Source organism: Tinamus guttatus, unplaced genomic scaffold (assembly GCF_059628265.1).
Source record: "Tinamus guttatus ecotype Peru unplaced genomic scaffold, ASM5962826v1 Tinamus_guttatus_pri_ptg000031l, whole genome shotgun sequence".
NCBI lineage: Eukaryota > Metazoa > Chordata > Aves > Tinamiformes > Tinamidae > Tinamus > Tinamus guttatus.
Window position 1 is genome coordinate 1198145 of NW_028288565.1, and position 26013 is coordinate 1224157.

Here is a 26013-nt window from a genome sequence, read left to right on the forward strand (position 1 = left end):
TGGGAATTGAACTGTGAGCGAAAAACATAAGTTGAATGTTCAGGAGCAGAGATGAGTGGTTGGGGCAGAGGATGGTGATGGGAGGGGAGCGAAGCCGCTGAGCGCTGTTGCGGGCCCTAGGGCTGCCTTTGAGGAACTGTAGTTTCAGCCTGTTGTTTGGAACCCTGGGAACCGGGGAATGGCGCTGCGTTTTGTGCAGCTTGGAACCGTTGTTGTCGTGATGTCACAAGGCGCCGCCAGTCCGCAGCGCCGTGCACCTGCGTGTCCCGCGGGTTCCCAGCGCGACCGGGCGCTTGTCTTCATGCTCCCGCCCGCTGCGCTGAGGAGCGCGACGCCGAGGGCGCGATGGGAGCTTCCCTGCAGCGCTGCATCGTGTGCTGCTGCTTGCCGTTCACGCTGCGTCCCCTGCGCCGGGGCCGTGTCTCGCGGCGCAGGAGGGTGCGACCGGAGCTTTATGCCAGCTCTGCATCCAGAGGTGCTGCTCGCGCTGCGTCCTGCGCGCCCGCGGCGGGGGAGTGGGGCTCGGGTACCCCTGTGCGGGCAGCGGCTCCCCGGGCTCGGCGGCGTCCCCGCAGCGGGCAGCCCCACAGCACCGTTATGGGGGTGAGCTGCTGCGGGGCACCACGGGGGCTCTTCAGCCCAAATCTGTCACACTGCCCCAGACTGGTTTCAACTCCAGGCCTAATACTGCAGTTGCCCCCAGCTCCTTAGCGTTCATTCTCAAAGCTTGTAAGAAAGCTCAAAAACTGTCGGCACGCTCAGCATCTGCTAGGTAAACTACTCATAAGACTTGAAGACTTGTGGTTTCTTTTGCTCGTTATTTCCCTAATTAACAGGCAGCCTGGAGCCGCAGCGCCGCGCTGCAGGGCCGGCTTGCTTACCCGCCGCGATGCTCCATCTTGTCCTCCGGCGCCCGCAGGGGCTGCGTGTCCTGGCTCCGGCGCCATCCAAACCCCACGTGCCAGGGCATCGCGGGTAACGCCATCCCTGAAGAAAGCTCATAATAATATAAAGTTTTTGGAATAGTAGCGAAGAAACAGCAATCGAATCATAAATACCAGCGGGTATTAATCTGCACCAGTGTTTTTTTTATTTTAACTGCTTACTGCCTATGAGCAAGTGGGATTCACAACCTTGAGTCTGTGAGCGGAAATGTCGTTGTAATTTAGCGAGTAAATCAGAGATGGAGGAATTGGACAGTGTTTTAATGCACTCAAAACTGTGCCGGGGTGCCTGCGCGGTGCGGCGCAGAGCCCTCCTGCGCCCACTCACCTCCCTCCTCTTCTCTCTCAGAGGTCCTGGCAGAGAGGTCTCCTTGCAGACAGAGCATCTCGGGGACCTGCACGTCGGAGAAGACCAACTCCATGGATGCGGCGAACACGTCTCCTTTCAAAGTGCTGGTGAGTCCCACTTTCCTGCAGGGGAGCGAATTTTCCCATCAAACTGGAGGTGGAGGTTGAAATACCATAATGTATAAACAGGCTCTGAGGAGGAAAGAGTATTTACTTAGTATTTCCATTTTTTCAGGTGGTTTTGGTACCTGCTGCTATATATTACCGGTAATATTTCTGGTAGATCTGTAGTTTGTTTTTTTCTCCTGGATGGATCTAAGGCTGCAAATAGTGACACATCAGCATTAACATGGGCAGCAACCTATATAAATACTTCTGAAGTTGCTGCCAGGGTTTGCATTCTATATTCAATTTTTGGCTAGGAGAATAGTTCCTCTAGGTTGGTGATGGCATGTTATTTTTGCTGAGCCTGTAATGTTCTTAATGAAGGGGGTAAAGGAAGGGGTGACTGCAGTGGCTCCGTGCAGCTGCTCTGTGGAGGGGGAGAGCTGATTCCACCCCTCAAGTGCTGCTGAATCCTACTGGATTAAGGAGCTCTCTGTTTGCTCGGATCACGCTGAGGAACGCGCGCACGTGTGCCTGCAAGCCCTGGCAGGAGCTGGATGCAATGTGCTTTAAAATGTGTGTTGTCTTCCAAGCCCCGCGCGGGGCTGTGGCGCAGGGTGGAGCGATGCCTGCTGGAAACAGCCGTGACTTCCCCGCGCACGGAGGTGCCTGGCGCTGCCCGTCAGCAGCTGGAGCTGCAGCGGCGCTGCCAGGGGAACACGTGGCTCCCTGTCCTCGTGGCCCTGCGGAGCGCGGGCTCGGAGGAGGAGGTGCAGGCGGTGGTACCAGCAGCCCAGCAGCAGTTGTTTAGAAGGCAGGTTAGCTGGACATGTAATATGTTTAGGTCCTGGCTAGATTTTGGGTTGAGTTTTGCTTCAAAACAGCACCTGGAAAAGTATCTGAAGTCACTAATACTGAAATCTTCAGAGATTTTTCAAGTGTGGGTAGTGAGATTTTGAAACTGCCTGTTTTTTTAAGGCTCGTTGTATACCAGTCAAAAAAGAGAGCTTGGATGCAATGGACACAAGGCATCTTCTAATCTTAATCCAAGAACTAAAAACATGGTGTGTGAAGGGGAGCATAGGGTCAACTACTCATTACCCAAGACTACTGCTCGCTAATAGTGGAGGGGGGTTGTTTGTTTAATTTTTGAGTCTTTTGAGTAGTAATTGGAGTTCACTGAAGTTCACCTGTAACATGAGCACTGCCGCTTGTTGCAATTCAAAGCTGTCACGCAGGGGAACGGTCATCAATGATCCTGTCCTGCCCCTCTTTCTGCTCTGGGGAATCCCAATACAGCAGATCCCTCATGGCGGTCAGTGGGAATCACTGAGTGTGGATGCAGTGACACTGCCCTGATTGATTTGTTCCCGGCACAAGAGGTTCCCTGCTTCACTGCTGTGACTTCTCGTTTTAGGGCTTCTTCAATAAACGTCTGAAAGGCTCCATGAAGAGGACAAAGAGCCAGTCAAAACTGGACAGGAACACGAGTTTCCGTCTCGCTTCTCTGCGCAACGCCGATGACAGGTAAGAGTCAGAGCATCTCCCAGGTGATGTCACCCACAGAGTGCACCTACAGCGTGAGTATTGCTGAGCACAAGCCCAGAGAGGTAAGTGAGGGAAGGATTTTATTGCCAGCTGGCAGATGGGTGTGTTTGGGACTGACTGATATGTTAGGATATGCGATGCAGCACCAACACAAGGCTGAAACCTTTAACTACTCTTAACAGTTGACAAAAAAGATCAGGTTGAGCATCTGCAGTCAAATACCTTTTTCATCTTCAGCATCCCTGCAAGTAAACACTGGGCCTTAGATTTCATGATAGAAAACGACTGGATTGGGTGGTTTTAGTGCCCCTTGCCTGCACGTAGTTGCCCCGGGGCTGCTGGTGCAGGCAGGTCAGAGTGAGCAGCCCTGGCCAGCCTCGAGGACACGCGGTGCCGATCCGGCACGCGAAGGGACCTGGCTAAGGCTGTAGTTGTGTAGCTGCTGCAGGGTGGAGTCCTACAGTGAACAGAGCATCTATTTCTCAGAAAATGAGAGAACTCCATAAGGAACTTAATGCTATCCATCTAAGAGCTCCTTGTGGTAAATTCTTGCTTGTGTCTCTTTTGCTGGAACTTTGGGCTGGAAATGGATTATATAAGAGGCAGGTAAAAGCTGCTTTTTCCTAACTATTTGTAAAGTCTCTTAATTGTCTTCATTAAACCTTACAGTGTATTTTATTCCGCAGTAGTTCAGCAGGAGTATCAGACAGAGTGAAAAATAGGTTGCCCTGTACTTAAGAGCTCTCTGCCCTTCTGCTGTTTAGTGCATTTTTGCTTCTCCCTTAGCTGAGCAGAATTCATTAGCTGAGCCTCTCATGCTGTGCCATTTCAAACAATGATTCTGTCTTCTCCATCTGAAAGCAGTCCCATAAAATTGTGGAGATGGCTGTGGGTGTTGGAGGTCTTGTTGACGTGAGGAGCTGGGGAGCGGACGGCTGCTGCTCGCCGATGGTGGCTGATGCTGTTCCTTTAGTCGTGGCAATGTCATGCGGTCCATTTGGAGTGAAGTTTTGTTATAAACCCCTATTTTCAGGACTTGGCTGTATGAAACAGTGCAGTGAGCATAACCATATTAAATAAGGTTACCCTGTGGTCAAGTACTTTGCTTTTAGTGACTTCTGTCGCCAGCTTTCTTTGAAGTTCTGTGATGCAAAAATCTCTGCCATAAATAATGTAAAGGACATAAGTGTTTCCATAACATGGCACTCCTGGTAAATGTGGGCTGATGAGGCATCCTCTTCCAGTGGAAAGGATACTGTTTTAGGAAGGTCAATAAGCACATTTACAATGAGTCGCTATGACTTTGCTTTGATGCATGATCTGCTCCACAACAAAGCCCTCTCCTCTCTTCAAAAATGGATCTTCCTCTACTGCCTGCCAGCGTGGGCATGAATTGTCAGCTAGACCTGAATGGCACGTGGGTTTTCTCCAGTTGTGTGTGAAGCATAAAACTCCATCCACGGGGGCTGGCACGGCACGGCACTGCTCTCTTCCCTTTGTCCTCCAAGTCTCCTGTGCGCAGATTTAAAAACAAGGATCCAGGAGGCAAATGAACAGGGTGGCAGGGCCCGACACTGGGATTTGGGAAGGAGCGACCTGGAAAGCCAGCGGTGCAGAGAACCCTGGATAAGGACAAGTGTCCACGTGATCCTCCTCCTTTCGGCCGTGTGTCCGCCGAAGCAAGCAGAGGGCATGCAGCGCGGAAAAGGAACGTCCTCGGAGAGCAGCAGAGCAGGAAGAAGCTGAGAGGAGCTTTCTTTGGAGAGAGACCTTTGTGCGAATGAGCAGCACGGCTCAAAAGCATGAGCCCTGTGCCAGGCTTGACTGCTGGGTTGGTGAAACCTCGTGCTGCAGGATCGTGAAAGTCAAGAGCACTGATGAGTCCTGCTTGGAGAAGGGAAGTGTCTAGGCACTGCTCGACCTCATAGGTACCTTCTGTTGGAAAGCCTGAGGCTTCATGGAGTTCTGTTCCCGCTGGTTGGCCACGCAGGCAGCTGCATGTAGGGGTGCTGAAAGGTTGTAGTTAAGTCTACTGCTTTTCTAAGGATGCTTCATCAATCAAACCACAAGGGAAACTCGGTTCCATCATAAAGATAAACTAGAAAATAGTTTCTTCTCTCCCCATCACCGCCTGCCACTACCCCAAAGTGTCAGTGTGTATCTCAGAGCACCTGGAAAATGCAATTGGTGGATCCAATAGCAAGAAAAACAACTCTGAAGTCATGTGGGAATGAAGCTCCTAAGCTGAAGCAGAGATTAGGATGCTGGAAGGAGAAGGGCTGGAGGGAAGAGGCGTCCAACAAGATCTCATCTGTGTTTTGAACTATGCTGCTCTTTGGGGGTTTTTCCAACAGCAAAGCCAGCTCCAATTGTTTGGGTGCAAAAGAAGGTAGCATAAAGTAGCTGAGTCTGTGTAATTATTTGGAATTCATAGCAGGGAATGCCCATTTCCTCCCCACCTCCTGCTCTTCCTGCCCCTGTTTTTTTCTCCTTGCAGGGCAGTAGGAGCATCCCTATCCTGCCCCGTGAATCAGCCCTTTCCCATTTTAAGCAGGTAGTGCTCGGTGGCACCATGGTGCTGTGCAGGCTTCCAGGGCCAGGGTGACTGATAACATCTACCTTTTCTTGCTCTGACAAACACGGAGCCCTGCCTTCAAAGAAACTGTTGTGTAGCTTTATAAAGCAAAGCCCTGTGAGGTTGAGAAGGAAATCGAGGCTGTCCTTATGTTGTTTTTCGCGTGCTGCTGGGGCAAAATCCAGTTCACCTGTAGTTTGTTTTCAGAAATGAAAGCATTAGTTTAGGCCTAAAAGTATTGTGTCTTTATTGTAGCTTATCAACTCGGTGTCGGCCCTGGGGAAGAAGGGCCCAAGGTAAAAATGCCATCACCTGTTTACTGGGCTGTTGACAGCAGAGCTTCCTACTGCACACAGATGTCACCGTAAAATCGAACTGGGAGAATACAGAAAAATTTTCAGTGCCTTGGGTAGTTGGTTCCAAAATGCGTGGAGGAGGGAGGGGTATTTCTAGGGACAAAGAGGAGCCTGCACTGGTAACGGTGTCGTGGAGGTGACCCTGCCCAAGCCAAGGGACGCAGGAGCTGGTCAGCTAAAAGAGAGAAGAGCTGCAGGTGTCGAGCTGGGGGCCAAAAGTGAGTAGTGGAGACATTGGGAGGAAGAAAAGGGGAAGCATTAATTGCAAAACTTCAGTATAGCTAAATGACTTGAGCGCCATAAAGCGGGAAATAAGTGTGTTTGACTTTAGGTCAAAGACTCTATATCTTAAGAAAAAAAATTGTATCTAGCAGGGGCAATTTTTGCTCCAACAAGAGCAGCTACCGTTCTGCGTTGGTTTAGAGATGTAGAGATGTAAGTGTGCTTTTTGCTGTTAGCAAATATTTCCCTAGTTGAAGAAACACCAACAAGTTGTAGCTTTCTGCGAGATGCTGCCACATTTCTTAGAAATGGTCAGAAAAATAATGTTTCCTTTCCCCATTGTTGTTCTTCAGGTCACATGGATTGCCAAAGCTGAAAGAGTCCCGTTCCCATGCGTCTTTACTGAGTCCGGGCAGCGCGGTGGAGACCTTGGATCTTGGGGCAGAAGAAAAAGTCTTTGTCAAACCACTTCACAGCAGCATCCTTGGACAAGACTTCTGCTTTGAGGTGAGCACTTTCCATGCACCCAGCAGATTATATGCTGTCAGTCAGTTTGAGTGCTTATGTACTCAAAAATGTACTTAGAGCACGCTGGCCTGTGATGAGGCAGCTGGAGAGCAAACTGGGAACACATGTTCTCCTGAGGTCTGCCGAATTGGCATGAGATCCCCAAGTCCTGATGGCTTCAGCCAGTCAGCAAAGAGAAAACATTCTCAATTACTGCATCTTCTAATTGAACATCTCTTACCTTGGGAAATCTCTAGGCATTTGTAGTCAGCACACATATGTACGCCCTAAGCGTAGCTATTGCTTGTAAGCTGGATTTTCCTCCTGTCACCTAAATTCACTTGAAAATATACCGTAACTGAGAAGTGTCATTTCCACTGTGAACCATATTGCAGCAGCGCAGCCCCTTCCCAGGTTGCTTGAGGAGAAGCTTCGGCAGCTGAGCACATTTCCATTGCACCGGGCAGCGGGGAGCAAAGCTCCTCTTTGCTTTTCAACCCGGGCTGCCTCCAGAACAGGCTGTTTGTGCTCCCACAGTCATTTCCCTGCAAGGGCAGCACCAAGCTGGATGCGCCCAAGGCCATTGCAGGCAGCTGTGGCAGGGGAGAGTCAATGTGGCTTCAGCTGAGTCCTTTGCATGTGTCTAAAGCTCTGCAGTACAACCTGGAAGCGGCCCTGGCAGAAAGCCAGCGGGTAGCAGGCTCTTCTCGGAGCCTTGGCCAGGAGCTGTTCCCACTCACTTGGCATTAGCTCCCTGAAGTCACCATTTCCAGGGAGTTTTGCCTTGTGTCAACACACTGCTAGTTCTGTCTTTGCGCTGTTTGTGACCAAATCATCCAGTACCTGGGATTTTCTGGGGAAAACTGCAAGCATTTCATAGCTATGGATCAATTAACAAGTGTAAAAAATATTTGACTGGCTGATTATAGCCAGATGTATTGTAAGATGTTTAAGAGTCTTTTAAGAGTAACCTTTGGCCCTTCATATGTTTCCTTTTAGTTTGATATTAATTTGAACTGACTTTTTTTTTTCTCTGTTTTCTGTGGGCCTCTCCATCTCTGCTTTCTGGGATCTTCTAATGCTTTCCTGCCTTTTTCATATTTACTCCCTGTTTCTCAAACATTCCTAGTTGTCATCTTTACTTTTTGCAGGATCGTCCATGTCTTCTGGACTTGCTTGATCTCAGCTGATCACTTATATATTGCAGGTAACCTGCTCCACTGGCAGTAAATGTTTCAGCTGTTCCTCAGCAGCAGAGAGAGACAAGTGGATGGAAAACATACGCAGAGCAGTGCAGCCAAATAAGGTAATGGAAATTCCAGAAATAAGGAAGCAAAGGACATGGAGCTCCATGAGTTAATGGGGCAGTACAGCGCTGGCAAAAGGAAAAGGCATTTCAGAGCTGGGTGAAAGAAAGTCAGGTTTTCCATGGGTAAACATGCGGTAGGTCAGCTCTAGAGCTGGCATGCTGCCTCCCTGGGAGCTTTCTGAGAAGAAAAATGTTCTAGCCTCTACCTTGGACATGCAGAAGACAGCAAGTTGCTTCTGCTTTAGGAGAGAATATGTTGAATTTCCTAGAGATTCTGAATCAAAGCTGAGATCTTTCTTCCATGCAGGACAACTGCCGTCGAGCTGAGAATGTGCTTCGTCTTTGGATCATGGAGGCAAAGGACCTGACCCCTAAGAAAAAGTACTTCTGTGAGCTGTGCCTTGATGACACTCTCTTCGCCCGCACCACCAGCAAAACAAAAGCTGACAACATTTTCTGGGGAGAGCACTTTGAGTTCTACAGCCTCCCGCCTCTTCAAAGTATCGCAGTTCACATCTACAAGGATGCAGAGAAGAAGAAGAAGAAGGACGAGAACAACTATGTGGGCTTGGTCAACATTCCTGTGGCCAGCATAACCGGTCACCAGTTTATGGAAAAATGGTACCCAGTGAGCCCATCTGCACCCAAGAAAGGGAAAGCAGGGGGACCTTCCATTCGGATCAAGTCCCATTACCAGACCATAACCATCTTGCCCATGGAGCAATACAAAGAATTTGCAGAGTTTGTTACCAGCAACTACACTACGCTGTGCTCCATGCTCGAACCAGTGATCAGCATCAGGAAAAAGGAGGAGATGGCTGGTGCTTTGGTGCACATCCTGGAGAGCACAGGGAGAGCAAAGGTAAGAGAAGGCGGCCCCTGTCCAAGTGACTCCCTCTTGCTGCTCGCAGTGGGTGTCTCTGGGGCTGCAGAAAGTAGGAAGCCTGGGCTGGCCTGACCGCACACAGCAGCAGAAGGTGCCTGTGGCATTTCTGGATATGGGATCAAAAGCTAGGAAAAGGGTCTAGAAAATACTTTCAAGGGCTTGGGCAAATGCATGTGGATGGGTGTCTTACCAACAAGCAAGTGCACTGGTTGATGCCAAGATTGAAGATACTCTGTGCCAAGTGAAGTGGCTGAAGTAGGAGGGACCATGCAACCTTATGTTACTCATTGGGGACTCATTGAGTGTTTAGGAATCTTAAGAGAGAAATAAGCTAGAAAGTTACTTCCAGAAATGCCTGTGATGGGCTGAACTGCCATTGTTGTCTCAGGCTGAATCAGTTAATCACTTCCAGCCTTGATTTGGTCAGGGTTTGAACAGCTTTTACAGAAGCTGTGCTCAGTGTTATCAGGACTTAGTGTGCTCAGGGATGTTATCAGGACTTCTCTGTGCATGCTGGAAAAAAGTGCGTGAAAATGTCCTGTAGGGCTTAGACAATTTTGAGAGGTATTAAAAGGCATCAATTTACCTGGCTGCTCCTGCCAAGCTGGGTGTGTGAGAGGGGTGCCCAGCTGTAGCCGGCGGAGTGAGTTACGCAGCCCCAAACACAAGTGTGAGGGTTTGAGATGTGGAAGAGCAGCCGTTGGCAGCATCCAGGTGACAGCCCCACTCAGCTGCTGTGAAACAGCCTCTCGTGTGCCCGTAGTCGTGTACCCTGCCCGCCTTGACGTGTCCCTCTGAAGGGGGGCTCTCTCGATAAGAGCTTGTTCCTCACCGCGCTGTTTCTCAAATCCAGGGAAGTTGCTAGCTGGGATAACTCCTCCAGGATGGTACTAAAATGCTTTTGGAAAGCAGCCCTTGGATTCCTGCAATGCTAGCTGCAAGGAGTAGGCACGTTGATGTGATCAGTTTGTCTTCGCAGTGCCACAGTATTTTTGAAGGTCTCTTTTCTAGACACGTTGAGCAGTCTGGGCCAAGGAACCTTTGCAGCTCACGCTGTGGTGGTGCTGCTAGAGCTGCATGGCCCCAGCCTGCACCATGTGAAAATATTTCTGTCAAATTTCACCAGAAAGCAATAGCTAATTTGTTCTGAATATTTGCACTAGTTTGTTCTGAATATTTTGTACTGATACATTAGTTTTGTATAATCAGTAGGGCTAGGATGCCTCGCTGCAGTGCTCTTTGGAGGACACCAATGTTTGCAGCAGCACTAGCAAGTCACAGTTACCATCGAGTCCTAATTCAGGATCGTGGATATTTTTTTCTTTTGAAAAGTAAAAAACCTCGGACAAAAATACAGCTCCTGTCCTGGAGATTCATTAAGTATTGAGTGTTTCTTATGATGTGCTGAGTGTCCTTGGCTCATAAGCACTTATCACCTGAGGAAAGAGATATTACTATAGGACTAAGCCCTATATTAAGTGGTTTTCCACAGTGATGAAATTCGATTGTTACTTCCATGCATGTAGATCCACAGCAAGTATGCCAACGTGTTTTTCCAAGTCCAGAGCTGTTTTCATTTTGTGAATTAAGTTGTTGTAAGCCGTTCTTCTTAATTAAATTTTGCTGAGCTGCAAGAATTGATTCCTAACTTCCATCTTGGGTTTTTAAATATATAGTTTGTCTGTGTTCAGCATGAAAAGCAGTCCTTGGCACCCCATGTCCAATGCTAGACAGTTATTTCAGTGATCTTCTTGCTCCTGTGTTTATCCTTCCTCCTTGGCTTCTGCCTAGCGTGACTGAGTCCAGTTAGAATAACCTCTGCCCATGTTACTTTTTTCTTCAGGACTTCTTGACAGATTTGGTGATGTCTGAGATAGACCGTTGTGAGGAGCACGATGTCTTGATCTTCAGGGAGAACACACTTGCTACCAAAGCTGTTGAGGAATACCTAAAATTGGTAGGGCAAAAGTATCTTTACGATGCACTAGGTAAGAAAGTGCCAACCTGTCTTTTTTTTTTTTTTTTTTTTTTTTTTTTTTTTGGTATTGCAAGGGCTAATCCAGTTGCAGAGAACAATTAGTCAAGGAACTGGACTGGACTCTGTGTGCTGGGATCTGGGAGGTGGCCCATCCAAGGACCACGGCTGTAGTGGTGAAGCAGGAATGAAAATTAATGGCTTTTATCCTGTGGTCTAGAACATTGGTGCTGAGTGATAAGACTGTAAATCACAAGTGTTGGAGATGGAGATACGCCATCAGTCATGCAGCCTGTCTGGTGCCCAGGGCAAGGCTGCTCGTGACAATATATCCCTCTCATTCTTCATCACGTGCTGAATGTCGCTAGGCAGTTCACTCCGATGCCGTGCTCTTTGAAAGAGTTAGTGACATTACGTTGGTGTGAGCTGTTTATTTTATCTGCGAGAGCGTCTCAATACACGATTAAGACAGAGCCTCGTGGACCACAAAGAATGTCTTTCAAAGACACTTAAGGGAAAAACATAACCCAGGAAGCAACAGTTAAAACAGAGCTCACCCACAGAAGTGATGCTGATGGTTTAGCAAGTAAGTGATCTAGATGCCCTCAGCAGGACGATTTTGGACCCAAGCAAACCAGTTTAAGAAAATGTGGCAGCTGATCTGCTTGCAAGAACACTGCTGGCTTTAGCTTGGACGGGCTTGATGGTTGGTTAAGGCTTTTTAAGAAAACAGAGGTTGAAAAACAAAACCCCTTTGCACGAACAAGCCTTGGGGTGTTAGCTCGGAGCCGGCAAGGTCATGGCAGGAGGTGAAGTCGGAAGACACTGAATCATTAAACAAATGAATGAAGGTTTTGTCTGGTGAACAGCAGCAGTTTAAAAAACATTTCTTAGCATAAGTCTAAAAAAAAAAAAGGAGAGAGAAAAAAAGGTGAATGGTGCATTTAAATATATTAAGCAAAAGAAACCTCATCCTTTTTCGAATGTGTGTCCAAGGACTACAGAAACGCAAAGGGCTTTGGAAGATGCAGGCGACAGAGGTATTGTGAGATGTTCTTGTAAGAAACTGAGAAAACAAGCAGGATTTATCTCACACTGGAGTATTAGTCTTATCTCTGAGCCAGATTTGAAATGTAAGGAGGGCGAGTTTAGAGATAATAAAAATAAACATCACGGTCAAGTGCATTTCCTGGGGAAGGCCTGAGGACAAGTAGCAAAGCCTCATTCCTCTGGGAGAGCCAGAGGAGCCAGGCCACCAAGGTCTGGTGTCTGGAGGCCATGTCGCAAGGCAGCAAGGTTGCTCTGGAAAGGCACAAGCAGGATTGAAAGATGCATCAGGGAGGCTGTTCCTCTAGTGACTGTGGTCTGTCATCCTCTTCCCTGTGCCCAGGAGAGTTCATCAAAGCTCAGTATGAGTCAGATGAAAACTGCGAAGTGGATCCCAGCAAGTGCTCACCCAGTGAATTAGCAGACCATCAGAGCAACCTGAAAAAGTGCTGCGAGCTGGCCTTCTGCAAGATCATCAATTCCTACTGGTGAGGTGCTCTCTCCTCCTTCTCTCTCACAGCTGTTTTGAGTGGAAGGTGTGAATTCCTCTTCTAAGGATGTGAAGCCAGCAGTCGCGCTAGGAAGTAGCCGTCTATCTTCTGAGACTGCCTTGTTTCCTTTTCTCACTGCCTTATTACCTGACATGCAATATCATGGGTGACTTTGCTGCCTAAACCAGGGGGTTCCAGCGGGAGCTTCTGCTGAAGTCTTCTACAGGGGACAGATAGTGAGTTGTGCCTGAACAAGGAGGGAGTTAAGGGAAAAGACAGCTTAGCGGGAGCTCGGAATAAAAAGTGGGTTTGGTATGTATAGACAACTCTGTCTCAGCCCCTTTAGAATGGTAAAACCAAAAAGTGTGGGAAATCACACTGGCCGAAAGATTTTTATTAATCTCTGCTACTGAGTGTCCTTGGAAAAAAAATGTCCTTTCTGCTTCAGGGCAAAGTATATGCAAAGCAGTGGAAGAGCTGTACAAGCAATGTACAAATTTCAGTTATAGTTAATATAGAGTTATATAGTTCGTTTTGATCCAGTTTGTTTTAAATACCTGGAGCACTCTGTTCCAGCGTGGTCGTGGTGGTTTTTAGTCTGCGCATCGGTGGGTCTGAAAACAGCTTCATTTCACATGTTTGAACAAGAGATGATTTAACCACTACTTAAGAATCACCAGATTAAATGGTGATCTAAGAATAGATGTCTAATGACATTTCCTGGCCTAGAGAGGTGGAGTGAAAATATAAGTCAAGGATGATTTCTCACAGTTAATTATTTCAAGTGATTGGTCACCATTTTGACTTTCTGCCTGTCATTGCCCACACGGTTTTGTGTCTCTGCTTGCTGTTTTTCAGCGTGTTCCCTCGGGAGCTGAAGGAGATGTTTGCATCGTGGAAGCAGCAGTGCCTGAGCAGGGGCAGGGAGGACATCAGCAAGCGCCTGATCAGCGCCTCACTCTTCCTGCGCTTCCTGAGTCCTGCTATCATGTCCCCCAGCCTCTTCAACCTCATGCAGGAGTATCCTGACGACCGGACATCCCGCGCCCTCACGCTTATTGCTAAAGTGATTCAGAATCTGGCCAATTTTGCTAAGTAGGTGGTGGGGATGACCTCGAAATCTCTGCTTCTAGGGGTGCAAATCAGGTCAAGTAAGGAGAGCCCTGCCTAGTGGTCATTTTTGCAGACTGCTGATTCTTGGGCAATTTGGAACAGACTTTAGAAAGGAAGAAACTTCCTCCATTCCCTTTGGAACAGCCCAGAGCTGAGTTAGGCAGAGTCAATTTGAATGCAGACACTGGAGCTGCTCTGAATTCAGTAGAGGGACACAGGAGAAAAGCACGAAGAGGTTAATGGTTTAGCATGCCTGTGTGTGCCTGTTTTATGCTATTAAAAAAAAAAAAAAGTGTCGTTCCTGCCAAGGATCATGTTTTTTTTCCCCTTCCACCTCCCAGGTTCCCAGCTGAATATAGGCCCGGGGCACTTCTCCGTTAGGGAAAGGGGTGCAGGGAAGGTGCTGGAGAGAAACCAAGTCTGTGGGAGGGAAGAGATGTTACCAACCCCCTTGTTGACAGTATGAGTGGCAAGTTACTAGTATTTAACCAAGTCGAGAAAGCAGGGAATCTCTTAAATTGCCCATTTTCTCCCCTTCCAGACCCCTTTTCAGAAAGGCAAGTCAAAAGATAACCATGAAGTGTTTTCGGACAGTTATTTTACTCTTGTGCTTTTTTGTGGTGGTTGTTGACTGAGTTTTCCCTCCCCTTTCTTGCAGGTTTGGTAACAAGGAAGAGTACATGGGCTTCATGAATGATTTTCTGGAACATGAGTGGGGAGGAATGAAGCATTTTCTGCTCGAGATTTCTAATCCAGAGAGCATCTCCAACATGCCCGGGTTTGAGGGCTACATCGACGTGGGCAGAGAGCTCTCCGTTTTGCATTCCCTCTTGTGTGAGGTTGTTTCCCAGCTTGATGAGGTAAAGTGGAGCGGAGGCCTGGGAGGGCGAACGCAGCGATTGTAGCGTAGCGACCGTAAACACGAGGAGACATCAGGGGAGCAGCCGGAGCCGCGCTGGGGAGAGAGTGCCCAGCGGCTGGGGAGAGGAATGTGCAATAGGGCCATTGCCCAACGGTCCCCTCGCGCTCCCGCTGCGGCCCCGCCGGCTCCGGGAGGCCCCAGGGCGGCTGCTGGGGGTGGCTGGGCCCCACTGCTGGTGCGGACACCCAAATCAGGCAGAGAGGGCAGCACTCGAGTGCTTGGCTGGGAAATGGAAATGCTGGGGGGTGGCTCTTTTGGATGCAAGTTGAGGCACCTGGCTGGACCCTCCCCTGCCCAGCTTGGGCTGAAGTCGTGTCCTGGCCAGGCAGAACTGCTCTCCTGGAAGACCAGGGCCAAACCCGCTGAGATTCGTCCATTTCTGTGATGTTTACATTAGCTTTTAGCTTAGGGGGTGGCCTTGCCAGAGCCACGCTCCTTCCTCCCCACGGGAGACGCTCGGCTGCAGCTCTGAGCACTGGGGCCATTGAACTGCACAAGAGCAGAGTCTGGGTTGTTCTTCCCCAGCTACATTTGCTGCAAGACCCCAAATCATTAAAACCTTGTTAACAAGTAAAGCTGACAAGAGTCAGAAAAGCTGAGCTCCATGTCAGCATTTTTTTTTCCTGAAAGTACTTAAAACTGTTCCATATTTGCACTTCTGAAGCTGCATTATCTTGTCTGTATTCCGTGTCTTTTGAAACTGGAGAGCTGAGGTGACTTGCAATGTGTTGCTAATAATTTTTGTTGCTAGAAGGGTCTGCCAAGATACTGATTTGTTGGATATTTGTTTTCTCACAGCACATTATCTAAAAGAAGGCACTGAGCTTTGTGCATCAGAGTAAATCTAAATTTCCTTGACTCAGAAGGATAATGTATATTAATCTCAGTTAATCTTAGGCTGATAACGGTTTGTGGTCTTGTTTATCTGTTTCCGTCACACATGCGCAGAGTTTGCACTCCTGGTGTCACAGGCAATAAAATCTTTGTTATAAAGACAGCTCCGCAAGCTCGGAAAAACAGGCAAAGGGAGCATGTAAAAGACCAGTTCCACCATTTCCATAAGTTGGGGTAAATCCATCAGTGCCACAAACTGTGCCACCTTCCTCCAGCTGCTTAGGCCATCAGGTCAAGGGAAACCCAGTTTCTGCAGGGCAAATGGGTACTGCTCTCCAAATGAAAACGTCCTAAATGTCTCGGGCAGCTGGAAGGGGAAAGAGCCAGACGTAAAGCTTTAAAGCAGATGTGCTTTGTCCTTTCTGTAGGTTAGATGTATGGATCTATCCTAGCAGGCCCCTGGGAGCTGGCATAGTGGATTGCTATAAAGAGAACTAAGGGATAAAGTTACACTGCAGTGCTGTTCTACTGTGGGTAGTGAGTGGGAATTGAGGAGACAAGTAACCTCACAGATCTTAATAGAGCAGGAGATGCTCTGTAAGAAAGCTTCTGTAAAGAGACCTCTCTCTGGAGTGACCGGATCCTTGCTCAAGGGGAAAATAAGGACATCTTTGAAAAGAGGAATGTCTTTGAGGGAGTTTTACTTCAGCATTAAGTCTGTACTGCTTTTGTCTCCTGCTTCGGGCACGAGAGCAAGCAGCACCGTGTAGCTGCTACAACCAGTCTTGACCCAGAAAGGGCAAAAATAAAGGAGAAACTTCCCCTTCGGGCTGGTGCCGTGCTCGGCCTGGCCAACACCAGGCTAGGGCAGGAGTAAACCTGAAGCCAAGCGTTTAATCCCACCTTCCATGGCAGTGTTGGAATGAGGGTCACTGGTGTTTTCATGCAGTTGCTTTTAACAAGGGAGGAGTGCCTTAGTTTTTGATAACCGTTTGCTGCAGGAGACGGCATCAGCGTAGCATGCCAAGCCCAAAGGCTTCTGAAATGAAAACCTTCTTTTCCCCACCTCTCTGAACCCTCTCAAGTCTCTCATGACCCTCGAATGCCGCATCCCTTGTCTGTTGGCATGCATTTGTTTTACCACATGACTCCCTTTGCCTGGAAAGTTCCCTCCCACTAGCTGAATCTGTAGCCTTTCACCCCCCCTTAATGAGTAGATACTGTAGTTTTCACTTTGGCCTCACCCAGCCTGGCTTTAGTTTGCATTGCATGATAGTTTTGCATTGGAATGGCCACAGTTTGGTTTTGTTGAGCATGATTTTTGTTTGTTTTGTTTTGTTTTGGGGGATCAATCCTAATTTCTTTTCTATTTCCTTTTCTTTCCTCAATGTCTGCTGCACCCCGTTGGTCTCCTCCATCCATCTCGTTGCCGTGATTATGCTGCTCCGTAACACTGCCTCCCGGTCCGGGCACACCCGCACACAACCACCCACCCTCCTTCCTTCCACCTCCACCCCTCCGCCTCTGGGCATCGTGATCCAAAACCTGGCAGGTGTCGCGGTGCTTGTTGTCCAATTAGGGTGAAAATTCCTTTCTACAGGCGACCGTGGCAAAGCAGGGACCTCTGCCTCGCATTCTTGCGGACATCACCAAGTCCCTGACCAACCCTACACCCATTCAACAGCAGCTGAGACATTTCCCTGAGCACAGTTCTAGTCCCAGCATCAGTGGCAGTCTCTCCTCAGGGCTTCAGGAGATATTTGAGGACCCCACTGACAGGTTGGTCACGGCCGGAGCTGGAGGGGAGATGGGGGATGAGGAGGGTTCACTTCAGAGCGCCCAGGCAGTGGTGAATGCCTTGTTGCTTGAACCTTCCCACACCGTAGGAGTGATTCATGTGAAGCAAAAAGCTGGGAGGTGGCAGAAACACCAGAGATCTTGCACAGGGTGGCCTGTGCCAAGCTTCTGCACCATCAGGTGTAGCTCCCATTGGAAATGCTGTCCCTTCAAGCTGCCTTGACTTACAGGAGCTTTCAGATAGCTCCTGCTGAATTTTCAGACACATGCAATAATATAGAGCTGGGGAAGGGTTAAATGGGGTCTGAAATGTTCTGAAGTCTTACTGGGAAGAGAAGGCTGTAAGAGATGGGGGAATTGGTGGGAATGGTTTGCAGTTCACCTGTGAAAAATAAATGTGAAGCACTTCTTGAATCAAGCCTAATGTTCAGAGGTAAGTGGTAATTAAGGAAGAGTGTGTTGCAACTTGAAACACTAAGAGCTCATAAAAGGAAATCTGGTTCCTTGAGTCTTTCAGAGCGAGGAAGTTGGCGCAGGGGTTAAATGAGGTAGAGAGGCTTCTCTGGGACAGATCTCGTGAGGATGCGGCTCAGTTAAAAAATAACCAAATTCCTTTTTACTCCACAGTGACTTGCATAAGATGGAATCTCCAACACAGGAAAATGTAGATGGATATTTTAGAGGTAAGACCTTGCTATTGGCTCAGCAGGTATCTACCCAGATCATGAATTACTTGGATGAGGACGAAAGGGAGAGCATCCTGCCCAACGGCCGCAGCATCTCCCTCGTGAACCTGCAGGACCCACACGCGGCCCACGGCGAGCACGCCGCGCTCGTGAGCGAGGAGCCGCTGCACCCGGCGGGCAGCCAGGTCTCCGTGGCCCAGGTGGCCACCATCAAGCAGCTGTGGGAGACACAGAGCACACCCCAGAGCGCTCCCCTGTTGAGAAGGCCTCTGCGCCCCGCTTTGAACCGACAGGGCAGTCTCCAGCCCCTCTCCTTCCAGAGCCCAGTTTAGCACCTCAACAACCCTCCCGTGCCAATGCTGAAGGCCTCGGTGTACTCCAGCCTGGAGAACTTGAGCACTGCCAGCTCCTGGAGCCGAAGCAGCAGCAAAGACTTCAAACTCAGTGTGCCCAGCAACAGCAGCCTGGAAGACTCCAGCAAGCACAGCACGCAGAGCGAGGACTTGTCGCGGTGGTGCACGGCACCCGACGGGCCCGTCCCTGTCGCCCTACCCCACCAGAACAGCAGCAGCCAGGTGCAGATCCGCAGAACGGAGGCGTGAGAGTGTGTTTGCCCCATGGTGCTCATTTAAAATCAGAGCCACCTAAAAAGAGACATGAATAAATACAAAATACCACTGGGTAAACTGCTGTCTATTGTTTTCTCTGGATTCGCTGGAGCACTCGCTCCTGCTTCCCTCACAGAGATCGGTTTGTTCCTCCCTCACCCTCACCCCGCAGACACGTCTCGGTGTGTGCCAAGCCGAGCGGCCGCAGTGTTTTGGGAGACAAGTTCCATTGCCTCCTTTTAATTGCAAATTGGGCTGTGGAATTCTCTTTTCTCCTTTTTTTTTTTTTCTTTCTGTTCTTTCTTTCTTTCTTTTTTAATTTCAATAAGAGCAGAAGCTTGGCATGTTCTTCCCGGGCGAGCTTTGTGGCCGTTATAATTATTGGACTCTGTTCTCTGCAAGCCCCGCTTGTTCCTGAGCACAGAGGCAATCCCTTTGCTTGCTGGGAGAGGTCAGCTTTGCCTCCCATTGGGGAGGTAGGTGGGAACAGAAGTGTCACTGTGTTCCTCTGCCAGGGGGGCACGGAGGGGGATTAATACACGTTCCTAGAGAGCCTCTCTCTTTATTCTTTTCCCCTATACCAGAATAGCTCATAACCCTTTCGCAGCTAAAGTCCTTGCCCTCCACTTCTGCTGGCTCTCTGGAGACTTTCCGTGAAACCAACAGGTTTTGCTCAGTTCCTTCTCCTCGTGTCCGCCTTTATTGCCGTGCTTGCTGCAATAAAACATCTAAGTCTGGGAGACCCTGAAACGAGGACGTCGCAGCTCTTTGCCGCTTCCAAGCAGCGCTGCGTCCCGTCGCAGTCGCGTGGGCCGGTGCTCCCCGGAGCCAGTGGCCAAGGCTGCTGTCCCGCTGGCTCCCAACCCTCCGAAGAAACCGGCCTCCCGCTCGTCGTGGGCGTCGAGTGACGCCGCCTTGCTCTGTTTGTGGTGTGAGGGAAACCTAGGATTGCAGTAGCCTTGCTGCAAAGCTAATCAGGGGGTGGGTGATAACTGGGTTTGCAAATAAGAACTTCCCCAGAAAGACAGGAGCTCACCTAGGCAAGGAAGAAATTCAGGATTTCATAGATTTCCTTCACTTTTGATTTTCGGAGGTGTCTTTTTGGGTTTTATTTGTTTTTGAGGAACTCACGTGAATGCTGTGTGTCCAAAGTCTAGTGAGGATAAAGCATCTCTGGAAGAAGGGCTTGGGGGAGACTCGGAGACTGATAGCTTGGTGGCCATGTTTTCTGCTCTGAATAAATGTGCTTTCAGTGCTGATTCATACGTATTTTCTTTGACAAACGCTTACAGGCATCTCTGCTGCAGGTTCACACACCTGTGGACTCTGCCACGATGTCACCAATGGAGAGGACAGCTGCATGGGTCCTCAATAGCGGACAGTACAAGGAAGTGGAGGAGGACGTAGAGCAGAACCACGATGAAGCCAAGCATGCTGAGAAGGTAGGGTTTATTCAGCACGCGACAGCCTTTCTGGCTTCCAGCACCCTTCAGCTGCTTCCAAAGTGGTTTCCAGGTGCTGCTGTGCCAGGGTCACACACTGGTCTTCCCACTGGACACTCTTTGTAGAACAATATCCCACACTACAGATTAATCTAGGTACAGGCTGTACTGTGTCATATGGGTGCACGCAGACATATCTGAGAGTTCCTACATTACAGGCTGATATTTAGCATTTACCTGCATCGTAAATCACGCCACCTCAGTGCTCAACTGGATGTCTTTTATGACAAGATTATAGTTACAATATGCTGCCATTTTTCTACACTTGCAACATGTTTTAGTGATCACGAACTCCATTAAAAATGATCATTAATTCAGCTGAGTGCAGTTTGGAATGCGGTAAGTGCTGGTACAAGTCTCTGCAAATGCAATTCATCTTGATCAGCAGCTGCATTCGGATTTTGTCTCGGGCTTCACCCAAGGCAAATATCTGTCATCTAGATGGTGGAGTATTTCAGGGCAAGCCAGAAATATCCATCATCTCCTGAGATGCACTTTTTAAAGTGTATTTATTTCCCAAAGTAAATGTGAGATGTGACTTTTTTTCCAAATAAAGGGTTTTTTCCAAATAAGAGGTTTGGTATTATGGGAGGGTGGTATGAAAAGAGGAGAATATTTGGTGGACAAGAAGTAGCAAGAGAAACAATTTAAGAAAGGTGAATGAACCAAAACTGAAGTGGAATGTGCTGAGATTCATTGTACTATTGCACAAGTGCTTATCCAGAGGTGGTAGGTGGAAAAAACAAACCTCAGCCAAGTAAATTTGCAGACTATATGTAGTGAGTGATTGGCCCCGCCTTCAGCCTGGAACAATTGGTTTCATGTTCCTCAGGTCCTGAGAAATGAGTTATTTGGGTCCCTTTCACAAGTTTGGTCACCCCAGGACATCTGTTTACAGCTGAGCACCATTAGCACCTTGTGGCTGGGAACTCCTTGGGTCTGGAGTAAGTGGGGTTGTCACCAGGCAGGACTGAGGAGCCATGTCAGAGCTATTTGAGGGCTTAAACTGGGCTACAGGAAGACATTCCACAGTGTGGGAATAAACTAATGCTCAGTGGGAGCCTCCGTACTCCTTTGTGGTTGCCCACAGTTGTCTGCTTGTCATTTCCTTTGCTCCCATCAATTTATTTTTAATGAAAGCGAGCGGTGGCTTTCTCTCAGCAGCAGCAGAACATAATAATCTGATGGGTTCCTTTCTCCTTTGCATCTGATTCTTTCCTGCTCTGCTCCCCTCCCCACACGGTACGATCAGGAGATAGCGAAGCTGAAGAAGCGCCTGAAGGTGTCCAGCCTCTGGCTGGAGAAGTACAAGCTGCGCCTCCTCGTGCAGGAGGAGAATATACAGAGGCTGCTCATGCAGTACAAGTCCACGCTGGTAGACAGGGAGGAGAGGCTACACCGGCAGCAAGAGGAGAAAGACAGCCAGATGAAGAGCATCATCAGTAGGTGAGACTTGGCTGCAAAGTCTGCAGAACATGGAGAGCAGGAAGCTCCCCCTTGTCACATTTATCCTTGACAATAAAGAGAGCAGTTGTGTGGGCTTGATATTCCTGGACTGACACCACTCCTGCCTTAGAGATGAGAAAACTGAGATATGAGTGTTGAGACTTGCTTTAGATTGTCAGGAGAGCAGACAAAAAGATTTAGGAATTTCTAACCCCAGTCTCTGCTATACCTCTAACTGGTCCATTTGCTTTGTTTGAAAACTGTACTCATGGGGTGGTTTTACAGGACAGTTAGATTATTGGCAATGACCACTTTGAATATAATAAATTCAGGCAGTTGGGGCTGTGAGAAGGATCGATAACCTTTCTTGAATGCAACAGACTTCTTGCAGAAAAGAGGACAACCGGAGAAGTCAAAGCAACAGCCCCAGAGCAGCCAAAACACTCAGGAATAGTTTTAAACTGCACTAATTCTCTCTTTTTGCACATCAGACTCATGGCAGTTGAAGAGGAGCTGAAAAAGGATCATGCTGAGATGCAAGCCATCATTGATGCGAAGCAGAAAATCATTGATGCGCAGGTAAGGAGCTCAGGATCTCCAGGAGCTGAGTGCCCTGTGCCTAGAACCCATCATTCTTCCCTATCTTCCTGTCCCAACGTTATGATATAGCTGCCAAGGTAGTACTGGCCATGGTGTTGCACACATGACTTAACTGCCTCCTAGGAGAGAATTGGGAGTTTTGTACAATAAAGACCCTGCTGTCTGAGAGCAGGCTTCGAAAAGTCAAAATCACAGGACTTTTCTACTTGAGGAGAACCCAAGTGGTGAAGGAGCAGTGGGGCATTGTGTGGACACTGCTCCAAGCGTGGGCCTGGCAGCTCTGGAGCAGCTGTGCTTCTTAGCAGCATAGGTCAGTGGCCATGTGCATGCAGCCCAGCTGTGCACGCTCAACCATGGCTCAGAATGGCAAGGGAATGGCGCGCTTGCCATGGAGCTTGCCCTGTCTCGCTTGTGTAGCATTTGACCTCATCTGACTCTCCGCATCAGCCCGCTTGGCCACCAGGCCAAGACAACACCCGGTCAACACAAGTCACTTGTGGAAAGTGGGACCCAGCGGGAGTGATGCATATGAATGTGTCATGTGGGGTAGTGGTGTGTCTGCTGTGCCCTTGCTGATTCCAGAGAGCAAAGCTTAGGCAACACAACCTGAGGCTGATTTGATATCTGCCTGTTAATGTGGGCGAATTTGTGTTTAGGGAGCACCTTTCCTGTTGCTGGGCTTTTTAATCGCTCCAGCTGGATGATTTTTTAATAGATGATCTTTTAAGAGGATTACACGTTTCAGCAAAGAACACCTTAAAAAAGTAACAAAGCTGTTTTTCAAGCTGTATTTTTATGCTAGTAGCACTGGACTGTGTGGTCTGTGAGATCCATCTCTGCATTTCATTGCCTGGCTTTGTTCTAAAGAAGATTTATTTTTGTTCTGTGAATAATTTTTGAAGGTTCTTGTATATGTACAGACACAGATACCTTTGAGATCTTTTATGGATATTCCTACAAAGAATACAAAATAACTTTAAACAGTTTAAACCTCTTGAACCTGTGCTGATTCAAAATGCTGTTCTGTGCCATGAAGTTGGATTTTGTGTAGCTGGGGGTGGTGCGGGAGCACCAGGCAGCGCCGGTCAACGTTTCGGGTGACGGGCGCCGAGGCCGGGCAGCCCCTGGGCAGAGCGAGTCCCCAGTCGCGTGTCCGGGCGCCAGGACCTGTATGGGGAGAGCCGCGGGGTGCAGGGCTGCGGCCCCAAGCTCTGCCTCCCTCCTACAGGAGCCGCCCGTTCCTGAAGCCTTCCACATTCCTGGGAATAGCTGGGATGTGGAGGCAGAGGCAACGCGGAGAACTGGTCTCGGCTCTGACGCTCTGTACAAGACAAAGCCTTTTCTTTCTTTTTTTTTTTTTTTTTTTTTCTGAAGCTGAAAGACTTCTTGGACTGAAATCCTATCTTAGGCAGTGGATTTTTGGTTGCTTCATTACTAGCAACTTCAGTGGTGAAAAAGGAACTACATTGCATTAATTGGGCAGGACAGCGCGCAGTGCCTTTTCCTGGTGGAAACAGAGGGCATCCCAAAAGCTGCCCCATGGCAGTGGCTGAGGCAAGCCCAGCACAACCAGCTCCAGGCCTCATGTGGCAGCTGCATCTGCAGGGGCTGGAGCCTGCCCAGACAGGAGTGCACGGGGCAACTACAACGGAGGGGCTGCTGTGCTGTTGCCCTGGCTCGCGGCGCCTGCCAGTCTGCGCCTCCTGGCCACGGCGGCAGCATGGCGCACGTGCGGAGGCCAGGCCGTGCTGCGGGCAGCGGAGCCAGGGATGCGTCCCAGGCGCTCCCCGAGCCCGCCAGGAATGGGCCGCACACGCTTGCGCGGCGCCCGGCACCTCCCCTGCTGCGTGCGCCCGACTACCAGAGCCTGGAGCAGGGCGGGCAGCGCAGGAGGAAGCTGGGGGCTCCCCAGGACAGGTGAGCGCTGCTCGTGCTGCGCACCCAGCACAGGGCGCTGCCTTCGCGCAGCCTCCCAGCCGCCAGAGCCCCAGACGCCCCGGACTGAGCCGCCACTTCAGCCTCTGTGGAGGGGCAGCTGCAGCCAGGAGCTGCCTGGGCCACCCCTTGGCCACCAGCTGCCCTTGAGCAGTGTCCCGGGCCCTGCCAAGGGAGCTGCCCATGCCCACGTGCACCTGCCCCACGCTGACCCTCTCCGCGGAGGGCAAAAAGCCCCTGGCAGCTCTCGCACAGTCCTGCTCCAGGGCCAGCCGGATGCTGCGTCGGGGAGCACTTGCCCACCCAGCTGGGGCAAGCTCAGCCGGCAGCCGGGAGGCCAATGCCAGCCCAGGCTGCTGCTGCCGCCCAGGGCCTGGCTGCCTCTGGGGCCCTGCCAGGTGCCCGGGGCAGCTCTCAGCAAGGACGCTGCTGCCCAGTGCACAACCTCATGGCTCTCTCTGCTCTCTTGCAGCGTGGACACCTTCTCCCGCATCTTCCATCGGGAGAGAGAGCCGCGAAACATCCTGGAGGCAGAGAAATGCACCCCCAAGCCACCCGAAAGGCTCCCCGAGCTGCGCAACAGCCCCCATCCCCGCCACATCCACAGGATCCCGGCCATTGGGCAGGGTGGTGCGCAGTGCGTTTTCCTAGTGGAAACAGAGGGCACCAAGGAAGATCAGGTAGGAAGTGCTGCCTCGTGGGGCTGGGAGCAAGCAGGGGCCATGGGGAACAAGAGCTCTGGGCAGGCCACAAAGGGCAAGGAGAAGCAGTGGGTGCTCCGTGGCCTCCCATCCAGGCCAGGGGCCACTGCCTGCTGCACCCCCAAAGCTGCCTGCCCCACGGAAGCCACACGAGCTCCTTCTGACCCTTCTCTTCCTCGGCAGGCTCGCTGGTGGCAGTGGGCGCGCACCTCCAGGCCCAGGGAGCGCTTCAGGAGGCCGGCGGGTAAGTTGTGTCCACCGCAAAGAGCCCGCGCAGAACCGCCCTCCCTTTGGGGCTGCTGGGGGGAGCCGGGTCCCTCGGCCCGAGCCCCTGCAGCGGGGGCTTCCCCGCTGCCCTGGAGAGGCGCCAGCCCTCCCTCCGTGCCAGCGGGACCACAAGGCCCAAAGCTCTGGCCGGCCTCTCCAAGCGCTCCGGGCACTCGGCACCTCCTCTCAGGCAGCCGCAGCGCTGCTGTCTCTGGCTTGTCAGGGCTGCAGCAGGGCAGCCCTTCCTCACGCACTGCTGGTCCCTCGGCCAGCCTTCCTGTGGCCCCTGCACGCGTCCCCCTTGCAGCCGCCTTGCTCTGAGCCTCAGCAGCTCTCAGCCTCCTCTGGGGGCCTGGGCTCCACAGTGCCACCTGCTTGCCCTACAGGGCCCCTCAACAGCTTGCCCAGCAAGAGGGAAGCAGCCTAAGATGAGCCTGTTCAACAGGCCCCGCAGCGTTTCTCACCGCTTGCCTTCCTCTCTTTTCCCAGGGCCACAGGAAGCCTCTGTGGAGGCCATCAGGTTTCCAAGGCTCTCCTGAGCTGCACATGTTGTGCAGTCCCTGCCCAGCGGAAGGCAGGAGGCACGGGGACCTGCCCAGGAACAGCAGCTTGGAGGGAAGCAGCTGGAGCAGCCCCCGAGTTACCGACTGCCCGTGCACGGCCCAGTCAAGCGGCTGGAGGCCTGCAGAGCCCTGCGAGGGCCAGCACCTCCTTTTGCCTTGCAAGCCAAGGCTCTCTTCACGCTGGAGGCTGCAAGGAAGGCCCAGTTCATCAGGACTCACAGCACTTACCTACTCTTTGTGCTGTTGTTATTGTTGATATTAGTGTTGCTGTTGCTTTTATTGTTGATATTGTTGATATTACTGTCTTTATTGTTGTTTTCATTGTTGATGTTGCTGTTTAAGTACATATTCCTGTGCCATTCTTTGGGTGTTGTGTGTTGTTTCTCAGGGAGCTCAGGCACAAAAGCATCCCCGCTGCAGCTATGTCTGTGCAGAGCCGTCTTCTCAGGCTCCAGGTGCAGGGAAGCACCAGCAAAAAGCTCCCTCTAGGATTTCCCTTGGAACGTGGCTCAGGGGATGCCCAAAGGGGAAGGGGCCACAGCCCTAGTGCGGGGCAGCCCTGACGCTCTCAGAGGCCTGAGACAACAAGTCCCCTCAGTGCCCAGGCCATGGGCAAAGGGCAGCTCTTGGGTGTCAGGGACACGAGGCTGTGAGATGCAGAGCTGAGTGCCCCAGCCCCTGGGTGAGCACAGGGCCCATCAGGGCTGGGACACACTCAGGGATGGC

At 50.4% G+C, this 26013-nt stretch overlaps 1 protein-coding gene across 1 annotated transcript; it reads left to right on the forward strand.

Annotated features, from left to right (window-relative positions):
- The first annotated feature begins 345 nt into the window (after positions 1-345).
- Positions 346-25151, forward strand: LOC148596117 (ras GTPase-activating protein nGAP-like). Its single transcript, XM_088530990.1, is given in 19 exon segments — positions 346-438; positions 837-975; positions 1294-1400; positions 2815-2924; positions 6452-6605; positions 7813-7911; positions 8222-8776; positions 10644-10788; positions 12166-12310; positions 13172-13408; positions 14085-14286; positions 16783-16961; positions 17607-18261; positions 19566-19714; positions 21018-21221; positions 21713-21829; positions 24229-24436; positions 24641-24701; positions 25111-25151. Coding segments are annotated over 19 exon segments (3600 nt in total).
- The last annotated feature ends 862 nt before the right edge of the window (positions 25152-26013 follow it).